The sequence below is a fragment of the Carassius carassius genome, chromosome 12 (assembly GCF_963082965.1).
Source record: "Carassius carassius chromosome 12, fCarCar2.1, whole genome shotgun sequence".
Lineage (NCBI taxonomy): Eukaryota > Metazoa > Chordata > Actinopteri > Cypriniformes > Cyprinidae > Carassius > Carassius carassius.
This window is the reverse complement of record NC_081766.1, coordinates 31,158,752-31,180,873: the sequence shown is the minus strand read 5'-3', so window position 1 is coordinate 31,180,873 and position 22,122 is coordinate 31,158,752. Positions and strand designations below refer to the sequence as shown.

Here is a 22,122-nt window from a genome sequence, read left to right as displayed (position 1 = left end):
ATAATTTGTAAAAAAAGAAAGAAAAATCTGTTTTTGTTTCATTTTGAATGAAATAAATCCAGCCTTGGTCAGCAGAAGAGACTATTTAATATATATATATATATATATATTATTGTTATTTTTTGTTTTTAATTCTTACCTTCTAAAACTTGACCAGTAACAAGTCACACACACACAAACAGGTGGATAAGTTCACATACTCATGCACAGCCCTTCTTTCCCCTCACTAGGCTTTTTAACAGGTGCCTCTGATTTGCCAAACGTGCCCTAATTGTAGACGTAAGATCTTGTATATTTCAGCTGCTTGAGCTGGCCCCGGGTTTCGCGACACACTACAGTGGTGTGGTGCGTGTGGAAAACGGCCTTGTCGAATGGCGTTTAAAGAGAAACCAATCCTTACGTGTTGTATATTCATTCGGCTTAGCTTTATTACAGTTAGTGGTTTTGCGGTATTTCATGAGGGAAAACGTTTCGATTCAGCGGGATATTTTAATAAGAATGCACAAACAATAGAGTCATTTGATCGAGGGGACCAGAAGCCGAAATCTGGAGCACAAGTTGGGCGTCTTCTCATTTGGCAAGACCAAGCTTCAAAATCACATGGTGGTGGTAGTGTCCGGTTTTCTTCGGACTTCAGTTCTAGCAATCAACCCGATGAGAACGCCAACCAGTCAGAGGATTCAGGTAAAAATGTCCCTGTGATTTGCTGAATTCATTTGTATTGATTTAAGTCACTAAATTATAGAATAAAAAACTGTTAGGTAAAAAATGTTAGTCTGAATGCACTGCAAGTCTCTTTGGATAAAAGGTCTACTAAATGCATACATTTTTAATTAAAATTAAAGAAAATGGGTCGTTTCTGATGAATAGATGGGTACTTGTAGCAGTCACTCAAGAGGTTTTTGATCCTTGCAAAGAGATTGTTTTTAATAGCATGTTAACTATTCCAATTTGGAGTTGTCTTTCTGTTCACCTTTTCTGCATCTTCTTTCAATAGGCTGGATGAAGCTGCAACATCTTTGGGAACAGGTTTATGGTCTAAACACCCTGTATACTCCAACAGTGGAAAGGCTACTTGGAATGAAACCCAAAGTGGATTGTGTTGGAGATTTGATGAAATTGACAGTTCATGGACGAGAGGCTCCTTTTGGGTCCAACCTTCTTATTGATCGAGGTTTGCTTCTCCATTGACCGGATAAAAAAAAAAAACGCTACTTTATTTTCATTAAAAAATATATATATTTTTTTGTTCTTCTGTAGGAAGCATCCCACCGCTTCCATTGGTGCAGTTGCCCTCGGAATGTGGCCATATTTTTTTGAGAACATGGAGAGACTTTGTTTTCACTATACCATATAATGGATGTTACGTATCACAAGAGGTGTGTTTATTTTAATGTAAATTTGAGTATAGCATGTATGATCTCTTCTGACTTCCCTCCTTTGTTTTCAGAGAGACACTTTTGTTCTTCCTTTACTTTGGTGGGGATTGCCTGTGAAAATGTCTTGTTCCTCCATGACCTCGACAGAAAGTGAGCCAATGGTCTCCTGCTACAGTAATGGTATGATTGTGAGGCTGAATAGTAGAGGAGTTTCCGAAAACCTGAAGATCAAAGGTAAAACAAAGGTTTATGCTTATTTACATAGGTTATTGTGAGCTTTACAGGTCTAAATTTCGTTAATTCTGCTTTAACCTAGGAATGAATGAATGGCAGCCTCTTCTGGAAGTGTCCGCTAGATGTGGATACAGCCTGGTGTCACATCCAGAAGGTGTGGTCATCCATGCCCCATATATGCCATGCATGGAGCCAAAGGTATTCAACATGTTCTACATTTTACCTGAATTTCATTCAGTCACTCATCTTGAATACACTAACCTTTTGCCTTACTTTACAGGATGGGATGTTCACTCTCAGCATGGCAATAGAGAGTGAGTTTAATCTGTCCTGCCCAGCACTGTCACTTAGTCTTCCTATAAGTGCACCTGATCTTGTACATGAAAATGAACTAATTTCTGTACCTCATGCTCTGACTTCAACAACACTCCCTCCCACCACAATTTCTACAACTACTAAAATGACTCCACCAAAACGGGCTCCAACAACAAGTTCAACAACTTCCACAAGTTCAATTCAGAAGTTGGCTTCTCCTCCCTTCCCTCATTACATCCCTGGCCAACCTGTTCCTCCTAGTTACCCTTTCCTCCTTTTTCCTCCAAACATACCACAGATTCTTCCTCCAGGTCGCAAAATTGTGGGTCCTCCAACTGCTATTACCAAGAGGCCACAAGCACAGGTTTACACAAAACTTCCTCAAACTTGGTACCCTTGGTACCCTAAGCCCAGCTTGGGACTTACCCATGATACCAGTCATCAAAGTGCAGCTGGGTCACATTATCCAAGAAAACCTTTGATGGCCCCTATCACTCCCCTACTAAAACCAACTGGTAATCCTCAAGATCAGTTGACTTTCACCACACCCATTGTCCCACCTTTGCAGTGGGTGCCTATGTATCCTCCCAGCAATATGATGCATCCTTTATATCCTGGAAAACCTGAATTTGTGTCTACCTCCTCAGCAGTCTTTCCCCAAGTCCCCTACCGGTCTCATCACTCCCAAAACATACAAAGACCCTCTGAACCACATTCTCCACCAAAACCAGAGTTTAAAACGCGTATACCTGCCCCTACAAGAAAGACAGGACCACAGCTCCTCCAATCTCTGTGGTTCAAACCCTTCCCGCCACATCGTTCAGAAATGCCACCTGTTCCTACAAAAGTTCTGCGGAGTAAAACCATTTCGAGCTATGGGGCTGTTACTTCCAGTTCAACAACGTATTCAGAAGAGTCTGAACAAGCTTTAAAACCAAAAGCTTTTGTGCTTCCATACAAATCGGATGTTAAGGGTCCTCCTATGAACTTTCAATTAGCTTTAAGCCCAAGCACTAATTCTACCCCTTCACTCCCCAAACTTCAAGTTGTTCACACCCATACCCCAATAAAGGCTCCATCAACTCTAATTAGTTCATCCCATGCATGTTCTTTTCACTGTCCAACTTTCTGCTCCGGACCCCCTTCAATTTTCTACCACCACCACAACCATCACCATTTTGGTCATCCTTTTCAAATGTCTAATCTTGACATTTCAAGTGTGACCAAATTCAAAGGCCAGACGTTGTCATCTGCTTTTAAATCTCCAGGTTCAAACCTTCTTTCCCTTATTCAGGCTATGGGTTATAATTATGGCCCACTTTCCTCTCAACATACAGCTGTACCACCAGCTTCAGATTATACAGCAATGCAATATTTGGTGGAGAATCCCCTCTCTAAGGATACCGATGCCCCTGGTACTTCAAAGTATTTGACCAAGTCAACCATGTCGCCCTACATTTTTAGGAAGTTGGAATCCACTGCTCCTCCTCCACGGTCTACAATGAAACCTGCGAATGTTGCTCCTGTTATACATCCTGTGGGACCTTCTAAGCTGCATTCTAGACTCTTACAAAACCGACCAGTTGCTGAACCTCTTGATTATTCAGACCAAAGCCTAGACCCAGCAGTCAACCAGCCGGAGATAAAGCGGTATTTCTCCCCGTGGGGCCATGACACGCAGCCAATGTTAGTTGCTCCAAATAATGTTCCCTCTTTTGAGGAAATGGTCCAACATGACATTTCTTCAAAACCTACAATGCTTCCAACCCATGGCAAAAATGTGTTTATGAATTACTGGTATCAAGCTTCTAATTCGAATGCCAAGCCCTCCATGTCTAATTTTCCCACAAAAGACTCTTTTACCCAGATGCTATTGCCTCCGCTATCCAATAATCAAATCAAATCGTCAAATCGCTCTCCTCAACCAGAGCAAAGTCATGGTAAGACCTCTCCACTACAACAGAATTTTCAGCCCTTGATGCAGTTTCACAACTCCGTGCCAGTAATCCGCCCTGAGCTGCATTTCCCTCCAAATGGAGAATCTGTAGTTCCTGCAATTAGGAGGCCAAGATTATTTGAGACCCACTGGGTTCCTGCTGTTCAATCTAAAAAGGATTCCGGTAGAGCTGGAAATGGTGCTAACTTGCAATAAAAGAGTTTAAGTGGAAAAACTGTTATTGGCTTTTCTTTTTGGTTGTCACACTGTGTTTTAAATTGGTGTTATTCATCAGGCATACGAAATGTGTACAAGAGGTTGAGGATGGTTTGAATGTTTGTATCCGCAATCCTGTTCCTGTAGAGCCACTTTCCAGCAGAGTTCAGCTGAGAAACATGATAGCAATGGTCTGTGTATTCGGTGTCATCTCTAACAGAAACCCTACCTCACTTTCTTAGAGGAGAAAGTTACTAAAAAATAATTTCTGCACCCATACCTCAGTTTGCCTTCAATCTGACAATGTTTTTATTGTAACATGACCGTTCAGCAGAATTAATACATTTTGAATAGGCTCCGTATTAGAATGGGAATATTACCTATATGATGCACAAAATTGCATTAGAAATACACCATTTATAATAAATACAAGAGAATCTGTGTCTCACTTATGAATGTTGTATAGGCCTATTTAAAATATACAGTATCCATGAACAGACTTTTTCCTCAAAGCCATTTCTGTGAAGAGTGTGATAAAGATATGACTCCCATCCTGTGACAGAATGACATCAATAAGTGATCTTTCCTAATGGGAGATATTCAGTGAGATCTTCTGATGAAAATCTGCACAAACCTTTTTTTGTTATTGACCATTTCAAACTATTTTCATAATTTGAAAGGTGAAAACACTGCTTATTAAAAAATGTACTAAACACCGATTCATAAACAGTAAAATTTTATTACAGCACCACAGTAACAGGCACAGCCTTTATTGCTTAACAAAAAGGGCAGTTTTGTTTATACAAGTGACCTACTGCACTTAGTAGTTTGGTGGCTACCTCAGAACAAGATTAGTTAATGTCATCTGTATATCGTCATGAAATTTTACCAGGTCAGAAATGTTTATTTTTTCCTGGACAAATGGGAGCGAGGAGAACCGGCTTTGAAAGAACATGTGTTTTTTCTGACGCTGCTGCATCTACTGCTGGTCCTTCTGTTGCAGGGACCTCTCTCTTTACAACAGTAGCTACCTTTGGCACCACCTTGACTGATTCGGCTGATTCGGAGGATTCTGCCGAGAGCAGGCTGCTGGCCGAGGGGTCATGGATTGCTGTCAGCTTGTGATGTTTGAGGCTGTGGATGGAAGGGTTGTGCTGAGGTCCAAAGGTGTGTGCATGCAGAAGTTTTTGGACTTGCACTGTGGCGTTGCTTGCTGGATCCGCAGCTTGGGTCTGTCATGAATAAAAGAATAATTAAAGTTGTATAGTGTGTGTAACTTTAGCTTAATCTGAGTTTAAGGTTTAAAGGTGAACGATGTAATTTCTATGCCAATAATGGTACCAAACGGAAATTTAGTCTATTTGGTGGATGACTGCGCCAGTCATGTAATGTAAAAATGTAAAAAAAAAAGTTATCACTGGGATGTTACCCTTTCACTATATGATTAAATTTAAACAACATCTTTATTTGCATACATTTAACTTGTCCCAGTTATTTATGTCACAACTATTAGATTTAATTTTTGTAAAAATACAACAAACTTACCACTGCAGGTTATGTTTCTGATTTAATATAAATCCAATTACTGATTAAAAGCAGGCATTGCATTTTCAACATTAAAAGTTTTTACATTGTAAGTGCACATTGTGTTAATGTGAAATAATAAAGAGATATTTACTGGGCCAAAGATTTTGCAGTCAACATCATTCAGTTTGGCAGAACCTTCAGCTAGACAGAGGCCATGGATCTAAAAATAGTCACAGATATGGATTAGACATCAACATGTAAGACGGTTCAACCCATTTTGCTTCTGTAATCTGATGTTATTTCTAAACAAGAGGATATTCAGCAGGAAAAATGTAGGACAAGACTTGATTTTAATGCGTGGGATTTGATCATGAAAAGAGGCCATGCAGAATGGGACGGGGTGGGGTTTAAAAATGAAGAGGGCTTGGTGAAATCATCTGAAAAGTAAAGTCACTTAAAAGGTTTAGCAACAATGTCTTAGGCACAATAAACCAGGAAAGTGTTTTCAGAAATTAAAAAGAGGCATTTGCTTTTAATGTTGACTTTGACACACAAAGCCAAAGCAGCCAAAGTCTCTCTCTCTCTCAAAGATTTTTCAATTTCCTTACAGCAACATTGTGATTCTGAGGGATGCATATATCATCATCTTGACTTGTGCAGTTTGTCCCAATAATGGCATATTCTGCAAAGTACCGGGGTCCACCACTGGCAATCTGCGGAAAAAAAAATCCGAAAACAGCACCACGTGTCTATTGGGAGCTTTATCGTCTAAAGATAATTTTTAGTACTCCATGTTCATTACCTGGGATGTCATGCGTCCAATTTCAAGGAGTGCAAACTTTGTGTTTAGAGTATTATTTTTATTGAAATAATCTAAAGAGGATGCAATGAGTTGGAGGCCATCCGCGTCATTTAAACGAACGAGTTGAGGGCAGCCTAAGCATTCATCTGATTCTAGACACAACAACAAAAAACATCTCTCTGTGATCAGATGACAAGTGCATTTGTTTTACAGTGCTCTTTTGTCCTCTTACCCGTCTCAGTTTTACACTTGAATGCCACAACAGACAGACCTTGAGTTGTATTTGCAAGTACAAAATCACAATCTGCCTCAACTGCCTAGAAGAGAACCAAAAAGATACTTGATTAATTGCAATATAACATTTCTGAAAGTACACATAAATAAAGTTGCCTCTCACCGTATTAAATTTTTGTCTGACTGGACAAAGGCTCACTGGCGTTGGATCCAAGACATGACATGTAGTTTCCAGAAAATCCAACTCCAGATGATACGTATCCGCTTGAAGTGGCTTCAGAAAGACATCTGAATCTTAAAAGCCCCATTTATACCAGTGATAAAATGTGCTAAATGATGATTTTGATGTAAAAGAAACCTTTTTTGAATTGTAGTGTAGCTATAAAAACGTTAGTTTATAGAACAAATTTGACATTTCAGAAGCACATCACAAGTGTGCAACGAAATACTGTATAAATTCCATAAACTGGATGTTATGGTTCGTCCAGTTCAGTGGATAAAATTATCATACAATACCATATCTAAATTTTTAAAGACAATGTTACCAACTTGCATACACCATCATACAAGCATCATTCACAATTATCGGTTATCTTACCATAGAGACGATCTTGATTTCCTCAATTTGATTGAGGGCATATTTGTAACCGTGTGTGTGTTGAGCATTAAGGAAATCCTGTGCCACCAGAGCCGCTGCTTCAGCCTCCGGGGAATCGCAGGGAGGGAAGCTAACGCTGGGCATCACCCCCTGCGCCCGTGACCCCATTACCAGGAGCCCGAGAACAGTGAGCGTAGCACAGAGCTTCATTCTGAACAGTAATAACCCCGAAATCCTCAAGCGAATATGTTGACAGAAGGTAACCGGGTTTGGTTTGCTGTATATATATGACGTACTTTAGTCTTGACCACGTGGCCAATGTAAAGACATTGTGGCTTCTGTTACGTAAATGACTCCAATGAACCAACTTCAGGTGCCAAAGTAAACGAGAAGCAGGGGAAGCAGGGGTGCTTTTAAACTTTGACCACGTCCTTGAAGATAAAACTAACATGAATAGAGCCTGAATGAAAACATCCCGCTTCCCCTTCAGTCAAGTTTTTTTGAATGAGTTCACAGTAAGAGTTCATGCATTTTCAACAAATATAATCAGAAAAGTAAAAGCCTTTGATTTGACTAAAGTTTTTGTAAAAGTTTGTCAGATTTCAACACTTACTTTTATACTTCTAAATAAAAGATTTAGCTGTTTCTAGTGCTTATCAATGCCCAGCAATACAAAGCAAACATAACTTCATGCAAACTTGTTTTTCTGAAGTGACTCTATTTGCCTGACTATTGCGGAAATCCAGTTCAACTACTGCACAGTGGTCTAAAAGTCCAGGATTAAATATTGAATCCAGAAAAAAAAGAAAAGAAAAAAGCATTTAATCATGTGCAAATCCATGCTTTCCTTATCATCAGAAAATGACAGCATTTCATAACATTGGGCTTTATACATATTATGATTAACCACATTTGTTCTAGTGTTGTGCACATGTTATGAAAACATTTTCAAAAATAGATATTTATGAGGAAAAAGAAGGCACATGTAAAGCCTTTCACTGTCAGATGCTACAATGTGTACAGATCTGAGTTTTTATTTTTTATATTATTATTCTAAAATGTTTCATTTTCTCCAAATTATTATTCAGAATATGCTGTTTAAAGTGCTCTACTAGCAGACAACAAATCACATATTGGTATTCTCAATGAATGTTTCTTAACTACATTTTGTCCAAGGATTGCGACTTCCCATAGTGACCTTTAATAATATTTAAAGGCCTTCATGTATTGCATCCATCAGCCCACATGCTTCTGGTCCTAGTCATCATTGGCTGCGTTCCACTCAACCTCTGGGTCATCATCTAAACGCAAGATCAGGTATGACAACAGCTGGAAGATGTTCTGCCACAGGAGCAGGAACACATAGACGTAGAAGTCACTGACGTCGATCTGACAGTGGTCACCTGCAAAGCTCATCTCGCACACACACTGGAACCTGTTGATCAGATTGCGGCAGAAGCCTCCATTAAGGCAGGGGTCAGATGCACATTCATCCAGCTCCAGCTCGCACCTGTCGAAGAAAATCAGTCATTCAGATGGAAAGAAGACCATCTCATGGCACAGTCCAAAAAGTAGGCAGAAAAACTAGATTACATTTTCTGAAAAAAGTTTGTAGCTCTCTCCTTCTTTACTAGTCCATGGGATTTATTAGTCTGATTGCTAATAGCACACTTCTCTTTGTTAAGCTGCATTGTAACGTGTCATTCATGTACAAATAGTGCAGGACTTGTTCTGTGTTTATTCAAGTATTATAAATAATAATAGCTTTACTATAGCTAATGTTTTCTGGCTTAGACAGAACCACTAAGATCATTCAGGCCAAATTTTGAATGCACCCATTCAGAATGAGACATTAGATAGTCCTTAAAGTGAAATGGACTATTACAGTCAACATGTGTGTGCTAGGTATTTTTAAGCTAATCATATATATATATATATATTTTTTTTTTGTATATTTATTTGCATGTGTGTGCATATACAATACTCTTCAAAAAAAATTGTATTGATCAGAAGCGACAATAAAGACAATTATAAAGTTACAAAGAATTTCTATTTCAAATAAATGCTGTTCTTTTGAGGTTTCTATTCATCAGAGAATCCTGCAAAACAATCATAGCTTCTGCAAAAATATGAAGAAGCACTACAGTTTTCAACATTGATAATCATAAATGTTTCATGAGCACCAAATCAGCATATTAGAATGATTTCTGAATATTTTCAACCTATTCACTGTGTGTCACTCTTACCACTGTCCAGTGAATCCAGGCAGACAGTCACAATTATCCTCTACAGAAGAGCAATTCCCACCATTGAAGCAACTGTAATTCCATCTCTCATTCCCACAGAAAGACACAGGAAGTTTAGGGTATCTAGAGAAAAATGCGATAAAAGGAGAACACTTTTTTAAGACATATTCTTGTTAATAAGATACTACAATTATATAAGCAACAAAGATTCTTATAGAGAAAATCATATATTACAGGTCTTTATTTGCAAACGGTATGTGAAAACTATTATGTCCGAATTCACAGTGTTCATAAAACAGCAGGCCAAAAGTCCCTGGATGACCTATACTGAGATACTGAGATACTGAAGTGCATATCTGATCATCTGTTTACTATCCCATGAGGTCACGGGAGTGGAGTTGTGAGTGGCAGTGAACTGATCCAACTGTTGCCAAAAGTCACGACAATGACAACATGATGAATATGGATTACAGTCATACTACACACATTCATACTTCATAGAACATTTTTATTAATTATCAGACATTGTCTTACAGTAGGGATTATTAAACTTGTGGATGCCAAGGAAATTATGATCACGTGAGGGACCCTTGCTAACATGTAAATAGAGCTATTCATTTAAATATTAATTGATAGGGTTATAAGAACAATACATTGTCCCCTAAACAGTGTTGGGAAAAGTTACTTTTAAAAGTAATGCATTACGATATTGCGTTACTCCCTAAAAAAGTTACGTTACTTAGTTAATTTTTATGAAAAGTAATGCGTTACGTTACTTTTGTGTTACTTTTTAAATATGAGCAGGATTGTTTTTAACATAGTATGTTCTATTTATAGCAAATGTAAAAGCCCTTTCACACTAAAAAGTGTAATGAATGAACCTCAAGCTGAAGGAAAAGTAAATTCATGTCTGTACAGGAGAAGACGGCTCAACACTTTTCAGCAATAAAAAAAAAACAATGAAGCACAATTGTTAGTTTATCTAAAGTCATTTTTGCTTATTAGTATGGATGAACTGGATCATCAAAGGTCAGCAGAAAAGACATTAGTTAATATGGGATTAAATACATTTGTGTTATTTAACATTTCATTTTTTCATTTTTTTATTTAATTATTGCAGGTTCGCATTATATTCTGAGTTTGCATTTCACGGTTTTAATTCATTTTGATGAATACTAAATCTTAGTTTTTTTTTGTCTTCGTTTTTTTTTTTTTGCGAGTGGGATGAATTAATGCACATTCACATTTAGTCTAGAAACACATCATGTTTAAACAGCGCACACAACCCCTCTGTACTACCGATTATTCCCAATATGGGCACAGGAGAATTGTCAGTCAATAAATGGGAAAACAAAGTAACTGCCGTTACTTTTTTGAAAAAGTAACTCTAAGGTGACGATGTTACAACGTAACTACACTAATGAGCACAGAGTCAAGTTAATTAACTTACTATATGGTTAAGGCTAAGGTAAGGGTTTGGTTTATGGTTAGTTGCTTGTAATTATACATAATTTTGCTGTTTTTACACAACTCTCTGGAATACTTGATTCTGATAGCTGGCTCACGACCTTCTAAGGTGGTGCGACCATAGACAGTATAAAAACGGAGCGACACAAAAAATCACCGACAGAAAACTGCTGCCGCGTTGTATTTATGACATATTGACATTCATTTCAAATGATTTTCAACGGTCTCTTTGTCAGATCCAGTGTGGACAGACTTTAGCTGTTGGTGACAACTGTTGCATCCGGTGTTGACATGGTTTAATTAATTATTTTATTGCCTTAATTATTTATGTGGTGAAATGTTGTGTAATAATTGGTTTGACTGCACCATTTCCCTTAAATGTCCGTCTACTTTGAATTTACTGCTTGCTCACAGCTGCTGTCTTCACAGAAGCTTTGTGTTCAAATATTTCAACTCAAATCAATATTTTGCGTCTAATTATTTACTTATGTGGAAAGTAGTCATGTTATAAGCGGGATAATGTACATCCAGCCAGTTGTTATCTCAGATAAACCCTTTCAGGCTGATACAAGACCAATCACCCTATCGGGGATCATTCTGAGATAACAACCGGCTGGGTGTACATTATCCCTTAGTAACAACCATTATCAAAAGCAATGGAAAATAACACACCACTCATCCGGTATTTGAGGCCGACGCTTCTTTCATATCTCTCATATCACACTGCAGCGCTTGCACTCATTACATTCAAGATTTTAAAATGCCTTCTTCTCAAAAAACATTTTATGTCCTCGTCTTTATTCATGTGGTGAAAAGCTGTATAATTAATGATATGACTATAAATTACGCCGTAAATGTCCGTTTTGTCTGAACATTTTTGTTGGTCATTTGAGCAAATCCATTTGTTAGGAACCTTTTTCTTTGCAAAAAGTTTTGCATTTAAAGAACTAATAAAATATTTTACTGTTGTAAAATGGGGATGCAATCACCATGTCAGTGTTTATTCTGCAATAACTACTGGTACGATTTCTTCTAGCCCCCAGTTTGATAATGAATTTATATTTTAAGAAGTCAGACTCACGGAAACCTGTCGATATACCATGGAAGCTCTGGAACTCTCTCCCTGAAACAGAAATGAAACATTACATGCATGCACTTCTAAGAAAGTCAGCATTTCAAGACACTGCTGAAGACTTCATCTCTTGAGTTGCATTGCAGTGGTGAGCATAGGAAGCATATTTACCTGCAGAAAGGACCCGTTGTGCTTCTTGGACAGAGACATGAGTAATGTTTCAGTCCTCTTAGGCATGTTCCGCCATTGCTGCACTTGTGGTGGGCACATATATCTACCTCTGTTTCACAACGCCTGCCGGTGTAGCCTGCATAACACGAGCACTCGTATCCAGATGAGATCGCTCTGCAGGATCCATGAACACACGGGTTTGATGCACAGTCATCTACAGTGAATTCACACCTTTGGCCATCCCAATCAGATGGGCAATGGCATTTGAAAAAGTCAAACAGATCTTCACAAACCCCATCATTTTGGCAAGGGTCAGGCTCACAGACATTAGATCCCCAGCAGCCGAAGTAGGGAATACCAGAAGTCCTCAGAAACTGCTCCTCCTGGGGTCGGGGCAGGTTCAGCTCCACTTCACTGTAATGTGGCAATGCAAGGCCTCCAATCTCCACCAAACCGAGACAGCCAGCGAAGTTACCCTCCGAATCGGGTCCCAAGCCCCCCAAGATGATGTCCACATCTTCTCTGAGGAAATCCAGATTTTCTGAGGCTGTAAACGAAATGGAGGGTTTCTCCCAGTGCTCATCCAGAACTAATCTCCATCTGGATGACTGGAGGACTGGGCTGTCCATGCTGAAGTCTGCTTTGTGCCACTGTCCATCATTCACCAGATCCAGGCTGTGGATATATACATAGGAGGTTTGTTTTTTTCCCTGCAGCTCTAAAACCACGTGCCCATCGTGGATGGAAATGGTAATGAACTGAGAATCCCGCTCAGCATGCAGTAGAGTCACATTCTGCTCCCTGGTACGGAAATGCATTGAAATGCTGCCGAGGTATCGCTGTATTTTTCCATTGCCACGATATGTGACTATGTGGCTGTCGCTGCGGAGGCTAACATTGACCAAACCTGCAAAGTGGTCAGGAAAAATGCATCAGTGCATCACATGCATACTACTTTCAAATAGAACAATAAATATATAAATTTAATCTTTTTCGTCATAGCTCTTCATCAGTTAACATTTATTTTATTGTTTACTTAATGTTTTCTAATGATTTAAGTTGTAGTTTAGTTAACTATAAAATCCTGTTCAGTGCTTTCATTTACTATTAAAGCATTTCGTTTTTTTATATGACTCAAGTTAAAATTGAGTAGCTGGGTCTCAAATTTACTTCAGTCCCTGTTTTCCAGTCCATGTGGCTAGAAATATCTTAAAGTTACATTGTCACTTTCATGCAAACTATTTGTGATGTGAAAAATTGTAAACAAAAAAAAACAAAAAAAAAAGCATTTAGTCTGGCACACAGGTCATATTGAGAAGTTTAGGACAAGGCCCACATTGCGACGGTCTCAAGATAATGAAATGAGCTAAAACAACTAAAAAGTAATATATTTCTTATTTTCATTTACACGCCAAACAAGTATAAGAACAAGTATTCACACTGAATATATGAGGAAACCTAATTTTAAAAGTCTTGAATTTTAGATCTGGAAAAGAACTGTCAATTAATAAAATCTTATAACTGTTACACTTCACTGCGGGAGGAACAAGGAGACAAGGAGCATGATTAACAATCTTTTAATTTCTCAAAACACAAGGGTAATCCAGCATAAGAGCAAGGACCATCACAGATATGGTCGATGTAGACCCGACAGAGGAGAGACGCAAAGACAGGAACTTAAATACTAGAGATAATTACTAGACACAGGAGTGAGACAATGAACATGGGACATGGAACACATGGAGGGAAACATGTGACAATAACTCTGTGGGCCTATTTATTGGGTTAAATAATGTGATTTGAAAAAAGTACTTATCCTTACTCCTTATTCAGCAAATAAGATAAATCAGACAAGTATTTGCACCTTTCTGTAGACCTTGGAGTTAAAACGTTTGAGAATCATTGCAGTAGACCTCCAAAGTTCCAAATTCCTCTAGTCATGTTTGTTCACATGAACTGTATCAGGTGATACATGTTTCAGAAAGCGTGAATAAACAGACCCTTATTTTCTTTTTACTTCCAACGTGTATCCCCTGAACACCATATTACATTTCTTCCCTGCAACATATGGTTATGTCATTAACATGCTCCAATGCACGGTCTCAGGACAAGCACACATGGCGTGGCAAATCCAACAAAGGATAATCTTTCAAGGCTTTTATAAATCCCCAGAATAGCTACACATGACAATTATCAGTTATATAACTGAACTGAGGATAGGTACCATAGTATTAATACTTAGACATCATCAACCTTTTCTTTAACACTTTTAATTAGAAAAATTTACATTCAACTTACATTCGAAGCCCTGAGTGTGGGCTTTACACACGGCAGAGGACGGACATGGAGACAGCTCACACCACCTGACCTCCTCACAGCGCTGTCCCGCTATATTGGGTGGGCAGCTGCACGTGAAATCATCCCACAAGGAGTAACACACTCCTCCATGCAAGCAGGGATTATTCTAAAACAGATACTCACAATCACTCATTACAGTACAAACTCTCATTTTAAATACTAAAAATTCATCTAAAAGACTCTACTGCCCTTCAATTTCACATAATATTATTTAGTTCTTTAGCAGTGCTTCTTAAACTGCTGTCCACAGACCCATGGAATCTGTTTCAAACAGATTCAGACAAAAGGGTATGGATTACCCCTGAATTATGAACATTGTGAATGATGAAATAATTCATACTATAAGGAACATTATCACATTTTTCAGAATTTTTGATGTTTGCAAAATATAAAATACAGATTAATCATAATTAGGGAGTTATGTCTAAATGTATGGATGAGGACAAGCATTATTATTCCAGAATTGTGAACATTGCGAAATATATAATCATTCACAATATATGAAAATGTATCATATTTTCATAATTTGTGAAATTGACAAAATATTCAAACATATAAACTTTATTTAGAAATTTTATCAAATTGGAAAAAAAGATTATAGTTCAAGTCAAGCATTATTATTCCAGAATTATTAACATTGTGAATGATGAAATAATTTTTCCAAAATATTTGAAATTTAGTTAATTGGAAAAAAAAATATGGTTCAAGTCAAGCGTTATTATTTCAAAATTATGAACTTTATGAATAATGTCATTCATAATTGATTAATATTTATAATATTTCCAAAATATTTGAAGTTTACAATATATTCAAACAAATTTAGAAAGTTTAGCAAAATGGGGGAAAAATGTATGCTTCAAGTCAAGCATTATTATTCCAGAATTGTGAACACTGTAATAATTGATTTAATCATTTATAATATTTGATTATTAATCAGATCATTCATAATAGATTTGAAATATTCAAACATACAAATATTGTTGCTGATAATGTGATTGCAATGTTTAATTGAGAGAGTGCTTATTGTTTCTTCTGTGAAATCGTTTGAATATCTGAAGCACTTTCATGTCAATTGGGCATTTCTTGATCCGAGTAACATGCAAACTGACCAACATTTTATACCAGTACCATAATCATGGATTTTCAAATGCTTACAGTGCAGAGGTCGTCTCCAGAACAGCCATGCATGACTTTCATCGAGCTCTGGAGCCGGTAGGAGCTCACCGGGACACTGATGGGGTAGAACTGCAGGCGTCTGCTGTTTATACGGAGGTCTTGGATACAGCCCTTAAAGTAGCCGCCGAAGGCCAGCGATGCACGGCGATCCGGTAAACCCCCCACATACAGCGCATCTCCAGCCTGGACCAGCACACTGCAGATGGGGATGCGGCCTTGGCTCTTTGCAGACATAAACAGGGACAGGGATTCTGGCTCCACAAGCACAGTTATCAGATGAAATTGACCGTCACTGACTGTTTCTGTCCCTAGCAGGCTTTCAAAGTTGTTGATTTGAACTTTGACCTTTCCATCCTCTAACCAGACACGCAGATACTGACTGGTAGTGTTGGAGAGGACCAGGAGCAAGCCCTGTGAGCGGCGCGTGCGAACGAACATGGACACGGTGTTACTGTCACCTGGACTGTCTTCTACTGTGAACACAGCGTAGCTCTCCAGATCTTCACTTCCAAACCTTGCAGTCACATGCTCTGAGAAAACAAAGTGAACAGCAGCGTAAGAGAAAGGTACAATACAGAACATACAGTACATATACATTTTTATTGGTTTTTGACCAAGAAGATTGTTTCTGCCTTTGATGTAGTGTTTACGTGCTCAATAAGTGATATGCAAAAATTACTTTTAGAGATTATTTTTCAGCTTTTTAGACAATTTCTTATTAAATCAACAAAAATGCATATACTACAAACATAAAAACATAATATGCATTATAAATATTTTGAATATTATGAACAGTATTATCAACAACAACAAAAAAAAAAATAATGCAATTATGAAAATAGATGTTGTCCACCCATTCCTAACAGAATTTGTTTTGCACTAAGACACTGATCATAAGATACGTCTAAAATAAATCACTGCTGGTTTCTTTCTTAACAGGATCTGTCTTATAAAGTTAGCCTGGATTAAATATGTTAATATCACGTTTCTTTAAGCCACAGTTCAGGTGTGACTGGTTTTAACCCTTCATATGCAGTCGGTTTGCTTTTGCCTAAGTGTATGTCTGGGTGATTTCTTTAGCACTCTAATCTCATTTTATGTCTCTGCACTAAGTTTGACCCTCTAAGGGGCACTAAATTTAGCTTCTCTGCTAAGCAGTTTTATCAATGACATTGCTGTAGAGATAATGGCGACCAGAAAAGATGAATGTTCATTCTAAATTATTTAAAATTCTATCTTGGTTTAATCAGAAATAGGCTACTTTAAATAGTAAAAGAAAAAAGAAGAAGAAAAAAAAAGAACTTACTTCTCAAGCACAAGATGTCATGAAGTGCGTGTTGTTTTAGATGATAATCCAATAGACATATTTTTCTATGTAAAGAAGCCTTTGGTCATTTTTAGGCTGTCCAACCAGTGGATCAAGTTCAGTTAATGTGTAGTTACTCTGTTAGGACACCTATGTGAATTTGAGGAGAACATCTTCATATCCACTAAAAATCACTGCAACGTCAAAAAAACGCCATTGCAAAATGAATAAAAAAGCAAAGTTATATTTCTGAGAAACACAATTTTTTCACTCTTAAAAAAGCATCTGCGGTTCCATGAACAACTTTTAACATCCATGGAATCTTTCCATTGGACAAAGGGTTCTTTAGAATATAAAATGTTCTTCACACCTGCGTTTAAGAATTGTTCACTGAAAGGTTCTTTGGGGAACCAAAAATGGTTCTTCTGTGGCAAACCCCCTTTTAAAGGCACCTGAATTTGTTTGCTGATGAAACTTTAAAATTGCAATGGCATTCAAACCTTTCTGAAAGTGACTTAAAGAGATAGTTCACCTTAAAAAATTAAAAAAGAACTATGGATTTCAAAGGCCACCAGCAAATCAGTTAATGACATTCTTCAAAAAATGTTCTTTTGTGTTCAACAGAGGAAAGAAACCCATACCGTTTTGAATGACAGAATTACTATCCCTTTAAGGGTCTAAATCCATAATTTGGTTCATTCTATATGCAAACTAACCCAAGTAGTATAATGTAAGCGCGATCTTACCATCTAAACAGTGCTCGCCCTCATAAGGCCGATGGCATTCGCAGCTAAAGCTTCTCCATCCAGTCTTGACACATTTGCCTCTGTTCTGGCATGGGTTTTCCTTGCAGGGGTCCCAGTCACTGCAGCCCTGTTTCACATTCATTTGATTAGCAGGACTCCTAAGCCCCAGTCCGGGCACCACTATGCGTGAATCCAACCTTACATCCCTCATACATCCCAAAAAGCCTGAAGCAGTCTCATTCTCTCCTCTTCCACCTATGTAGAGATTCTGGACCACAGGCAACTCAGACAGACCTGAACCCAGATCAGGCTCTGCTCGATCGATCTGTACTTCCATATGACACATGTCCTCAAGGCAAGACGGGTCTGTAAGACTCAGCCCGAGCATGTTGTTGTGCAGCGAGGCCTTGACCGTGTGCCAATGTCCATCGGAGACCATCGGTGGAAGATCTAGAAAAACGCTTTCAGTGTCCTGGACTCGCTGCAATGTATGCCGTACTCTTCCATCCACTAACTCCAGCATAAGAATCTGATCTTCAACTTGGCACTGGAGCAGAGCGGCCGCTGCCTGCAACGTGCGGAAACTCAAAGTGACATTCAAAGGGTCGAAAACATTAGTGAGTTTGGTTTGGACCTGCATGAATCCAGTTTCTTCAAAGGAGAAGGTGGTGGACATCTGGCATTTCGTTCCTGTGAAACCCTCAGGGCAGATGCAGCTGTATCGATGCCGTCCTTTGTCCAGGTACGGATAGCAAGTGGCACCGTTCTGGCACCAGTGACGTTCACAGCCGAGCAGGATTACCGTGCAGTACGGCCCTCCATAGAGGTGTCCATTATAGCTCATGTGGGAACAGTGACATTTGTATTGTCCATCCTGATTCTCACACACGCCACTGTTCATGCATGGGTTCATATCACAACCATTAATATTCTCCTCACTGCAGACTCCTGAGGCAGAGAAGAGAAGAGTTTCAAGACTTTTTACAGTGCCATGGACATCACTGACAAATATTACCTAAAGGTATAGTTCACCAAAAAAAAAATTATTCTGCCATTAATACTCACCATCATGTCATTTCAAACCTGTAAGACTTTCATTCATCTACATAACAAAAAATTGTGGGCACGCACACACACACACACACACACACACACACACAAAACTGCAACTTTTTTTGTCCATGCATTGAAAGTCAAAAAGGTCCAAAATAACACTGACTTTAGTTTGATTTACAAAAACATTAAGACATCTTCCAAACTATCATCTTTCGTGTTCAACAAAAGAAAGAAGTCATGCTGGTTTGGAATGACATGAGGATGAATAAATTATTTTATTTTTTTTCAATTGCATATTATGTTTTTGCTCATATCAATTTGAGTGAAATGTTTAAAAAAGAAAATCAAAAATAATTTCATAGTATATGGTATGTTCTTCTTTTTTAAAAAAACTTAAAATAGCAACTTTATTATTAAACAAATTATTAAACATCATGTATTTACAATGTTGAGTTTTTTGGTGAGGGTCCACCTAACTAGCCGCTGAACATGCTCAGTTTGCTCACTGATGATGTAGCTGAATAATTTGTCTTTTTGGGCAAAGTATGGGAACACTTGGCATAAGCTTTACTTAGAACATTTTCACTCAGACATTTTTTGAAAAATTCACTAATAATTATGAAAATAGGCAAGTAACACACTGAATTAAACGTGACATTTTTAAGTATAATGGCTGTTTTCTGGTAAAACACTTAATTTACAACTTTGAAAAAAAGCTTAATTTACAACTTTGAAAAATATTTCTTTTTACAATAAACTTATAAAGGATAAATATTTAAATTAGTTTATACAACTTATTTTGGTGTATAGAAGTACCTAACTTTTACAGTTTGCCTGAAAAGTTCTGAAAGTTCTAAATCACTATTACATGATTTATTAGATTAATTTATAAGCTTAATCATCTTAATTTTAAACGACTGAACTTGGATGTGCAAACATGAATATTTTTGAGTTTATATTAGTCCAATAAAATTACAGATCAAAGTTGATAGACAAAAAGTTGATAGTAAGTCTACTGTTAAGAATACTATTAAGTATACTAAGTACTCTCAGATTTTTTTATTTATTTTATTATTTATTTAGATTGTGTACTGCATGAATGATTTTTCACGATCATACTAGAACGGGATGAATGATTTTTGGGTAAAATCTTTCGATTTGCTTAAATGCTCTTGCTATAATGGAAGCAAGACAACCAAATATCTTTCCAATTCTATTAAAATCACATGTGTGAGGATTTATGGAACAAAAGCATTATGCATTCCAGGTTGCAATTAGTTTCTTCAATGCCACTGAACATGCACATTTGTAATCCATAAGTATGCATCAAGACAACATTGTAATGAAAATTGTTACCTGCATAGAGCAACACTACAATCCAGAAAGAAGTGCCCAGCCTTGACATGATTTTAGTTATAAACTGACTAAACAGGCAGGAAAAAACCAGCCTTTGTAAAACACCATAACCCTCAGAGACTTCCTTGGCTCTTCCTCATTCATCTGTGTTTAGGATGGACTGACTTCTCAGTGGGTTCACCGCTACCTTTGGGATTATGGTAATGCACTTACATGTGTAATGAACTGGTGTGAGGCCAAGGACAGGAGCCACGGCTAATCTGAGAGAGCTCACGCATCCTCACCTCTAAAAACAACACAAGACAGATCTGAATGAAGTTACTAACAATTCTTAGACAGTAGAGCTCTATTATAAAGGCATAACCTACTATTTAGATTTCAATGCTGATTATTTTTAAAATGTGAGGAATAGTGAAGATTAAACAGTATCAGAATAACACAACTCGGCAAGAAATAGATATATATCCATTTTAATATAAAGCCTTATATCTTTGGAGCATTAGTCTTTAAAACTTCTCAGACACCTTCAGTACAAACTGTAAATGATCCATAAATAATTTTGTGCAGAAATGTAAAAATAATGAAAAGATATAGGTATTACAACAAATGTAAAAACGATGTACAGGAAATTAATCCAATCCTGGAAAAAAAAAACTTGGCATGACGCAAGGAATTCATAGACACCAAGTATATTACATACTGTCACCAAATTTGGCAGGAACCCTCAGATCATAGAGCTAATGAAGCCTACCAAGTTTCCTTTCAGTAGATTAAAGTGTTACTGAGATACAGCCTTTCATCCAGTTTTGGGTCAACATCGCTAACTTTGTGAAACTATAACTTTTGTACAGAGACCGCTCAGTTGGTTCAGTCTTATGGTCATCCGAGCCAAATTTGGTGAGAATCTGACACAATTTGAAAGAGAAATACAAAAAATAGTAAAAATACAGTGCATTAAAAAAATGGTGGCTACTGTAATAAGCAGAGAAATCATAAAATCATTTATAGGACAAATATTTCAAATGCTATAATTTAAAGAAAATGATGATGCACTGATACTACTGATACAATCATACTGGAACGCGATATTTCTGGCGGGAAAGTTACATATATAACGCACACACATACAGCTGCTAACTCTATTCACCAAATAGCCAACTACATTACCCACAATGCTATGCCTCATTAGGACGACTTCGTGGCACGTTTGTTGTTGTTATTGTTGTTGTTATTTATAAATTAAAACACATATGCTGTTAACTTTCATTCAATTTCAGGTCACATAAATGTTATTCTGGGAGGATTAATAAACTATTTATTTTAACCTATGGCAGGGGAAGACGTATCGCATTCAGCCAATGACAAAACAGCTTGTTGAGACGTAGGAACCCCGGACGATGGAAAAAGGACACAAGCGTCTAATAATCAGAAGAAAAAAACTGTGTTCTGTTATTTGTATACAAAGGCAAAATAAGTGACCTCTTCAAACCACCACTTTTTTGATTATTCTCTTCGAAGGTAAGACTGGAACTGGAAATAAGCTCGCCACGGGCCCTTTTTGTGGTCGTTTGTCAACGCACTCCTGTTGTGGAGGGGCCCTGTGGGCGCATGATCATATAATGGGGGGCCGTAGGGGGTAGTGCACTTCAGATTCGCATTGTCCTCTTTCGTAAGGCGCTAGATTTTGGAATCGTGTGTGCAATGTAATGTATGCTGACTGTGTTGTAATGCGTTTATTCCGTTGTGCCATTCCCCTCGACCCAGTGCAAAACTGCAAGCCAAATGTCATCGTATATATGGGTCTGTCAATTCTTCTCTCTGTCTGAAGTTACAGGCTGCATGTCACTGAGTCCATATCCGAGTTCATCTCTCTTCAGTTTCACAGCAGTGTCTCTACTTTTTTGTCAGCGGCATTAGATACATAGTG

General features: G+C 37.8%; 3 protein-coding genes and 1 long non-coding RNA gene across 5 annotated transcripts; 2 read left to right on the top strand and 2 right to left on the bottom strand.

Moving 5' to 3' along the window:
* The first annotated feature begins 164 nt into the window (after positions 1 to 164).
* LOC132155233 (mucin-2-like) lies at positions 165 to 4,099 on the top strand. Its single transcript, XM_059564106.1, has 6 exons — positions 165 to 684; positions 998 to 1,174; positions 1,261 to 1,379; positions 1,451 to 1,613; positions 1,696 to 1,811; positions 1,894 to 4,099. Exons 1-6 carry the CDS (start codon positions 372 to 374, stop codon positions 4,078 to 4,080), a joined length of 3,075 nt encoding a protein of 1,024 aa, XP_059420089.1. The 5' UTR covers positions 165 to 371; the 3' UTR covers positions 4,081 to 4,099.
* A 700-nt stretch (positions 4,100 to 4,799) lies between these two features.
* On the bottom strand, positions 4,800 to 7,559 carry LOC132155236 (alpha-2-HS-glycoprotein-like). Its single transcript, XM_059564110.1, has 7 exons — positions 7,242 to 7,559; positions 6,807 to 6,917; positions 6,642 to 6,726; positions 6,410 to 6,561; positions 6,216 to 6,320; positions 5,759 to 5,827; positions 4,800 to 5,312 (listed from the first exon to the last, which is right to left on the bottom strand). The coding sequence occupies exons 1-7, from the start codon at positions 7,449 to 7,451 to the stop codon at positions 4,974 to 4,976; spliced, it is 1,071 nt and encodes a 356-aa protein (XP_059420093.1). The 5' UTR covers positions 7,452 to 7,559; the 3' UTR covers positions 4,800 to 4,973.
* LOC132155237 (uncharacterized) lies at positions 5,306 to 5,761 on the top strand. The gene is made up of 2 exons (XR_009437231.1): positions 5,306 to 5,470; positions 5,594 to 5,761. It is a non-coding gene; the product is annotated as an uncharacterized LOC132155237 (long non-coding RNA).
* A 380-nt stretch (positions 7,560 to 7,939) lies between the features above and the next one.
* On the bottom strand, positions 7,940 to 20,369 carry LOC132155234 (protein crumbs homolog 1-like). 2 transcript variants are annotated; one of them, XM_059564109.1, is made up of 9 exons: positions 20,196 to 20,369; positions 17,784 to 18,731; positions 15,711 to 16,261; positions 14,496 to 14,661; positions 12,198 to 13,104; positions 12,036 to 12,077; positions 9,488 to 9,610; positions 8,645 to 8,751; positions 7,940 to 8,542 (listed from the first exon to the last, which is right to left on the bottom strand). In XM_059564109.1, exons 1-9 carry the CDS (start codon positions 20,242 to 20,244, stop codon positions 8,499 to 8,501), a joined length of 2,937 nt encoding a protein of 978 aa, XP_059420092.1. In that variant the 5' UTR covers positions 20,245 to 20,369; the 3' UTR covers positions 7,940 to 8,498. The 2 variants fall into 2 exon arrangements, with proteins under 2 accessions (XP_059420092.1, XP_059420090.1); XM_059564107.1 differs by having other exon boundaries at positions 7,940 to 8,751; positions 20,196 to 20,368.
* Positions 20,370 to 22,122: the final 1,753 nt, after the last annotated feature.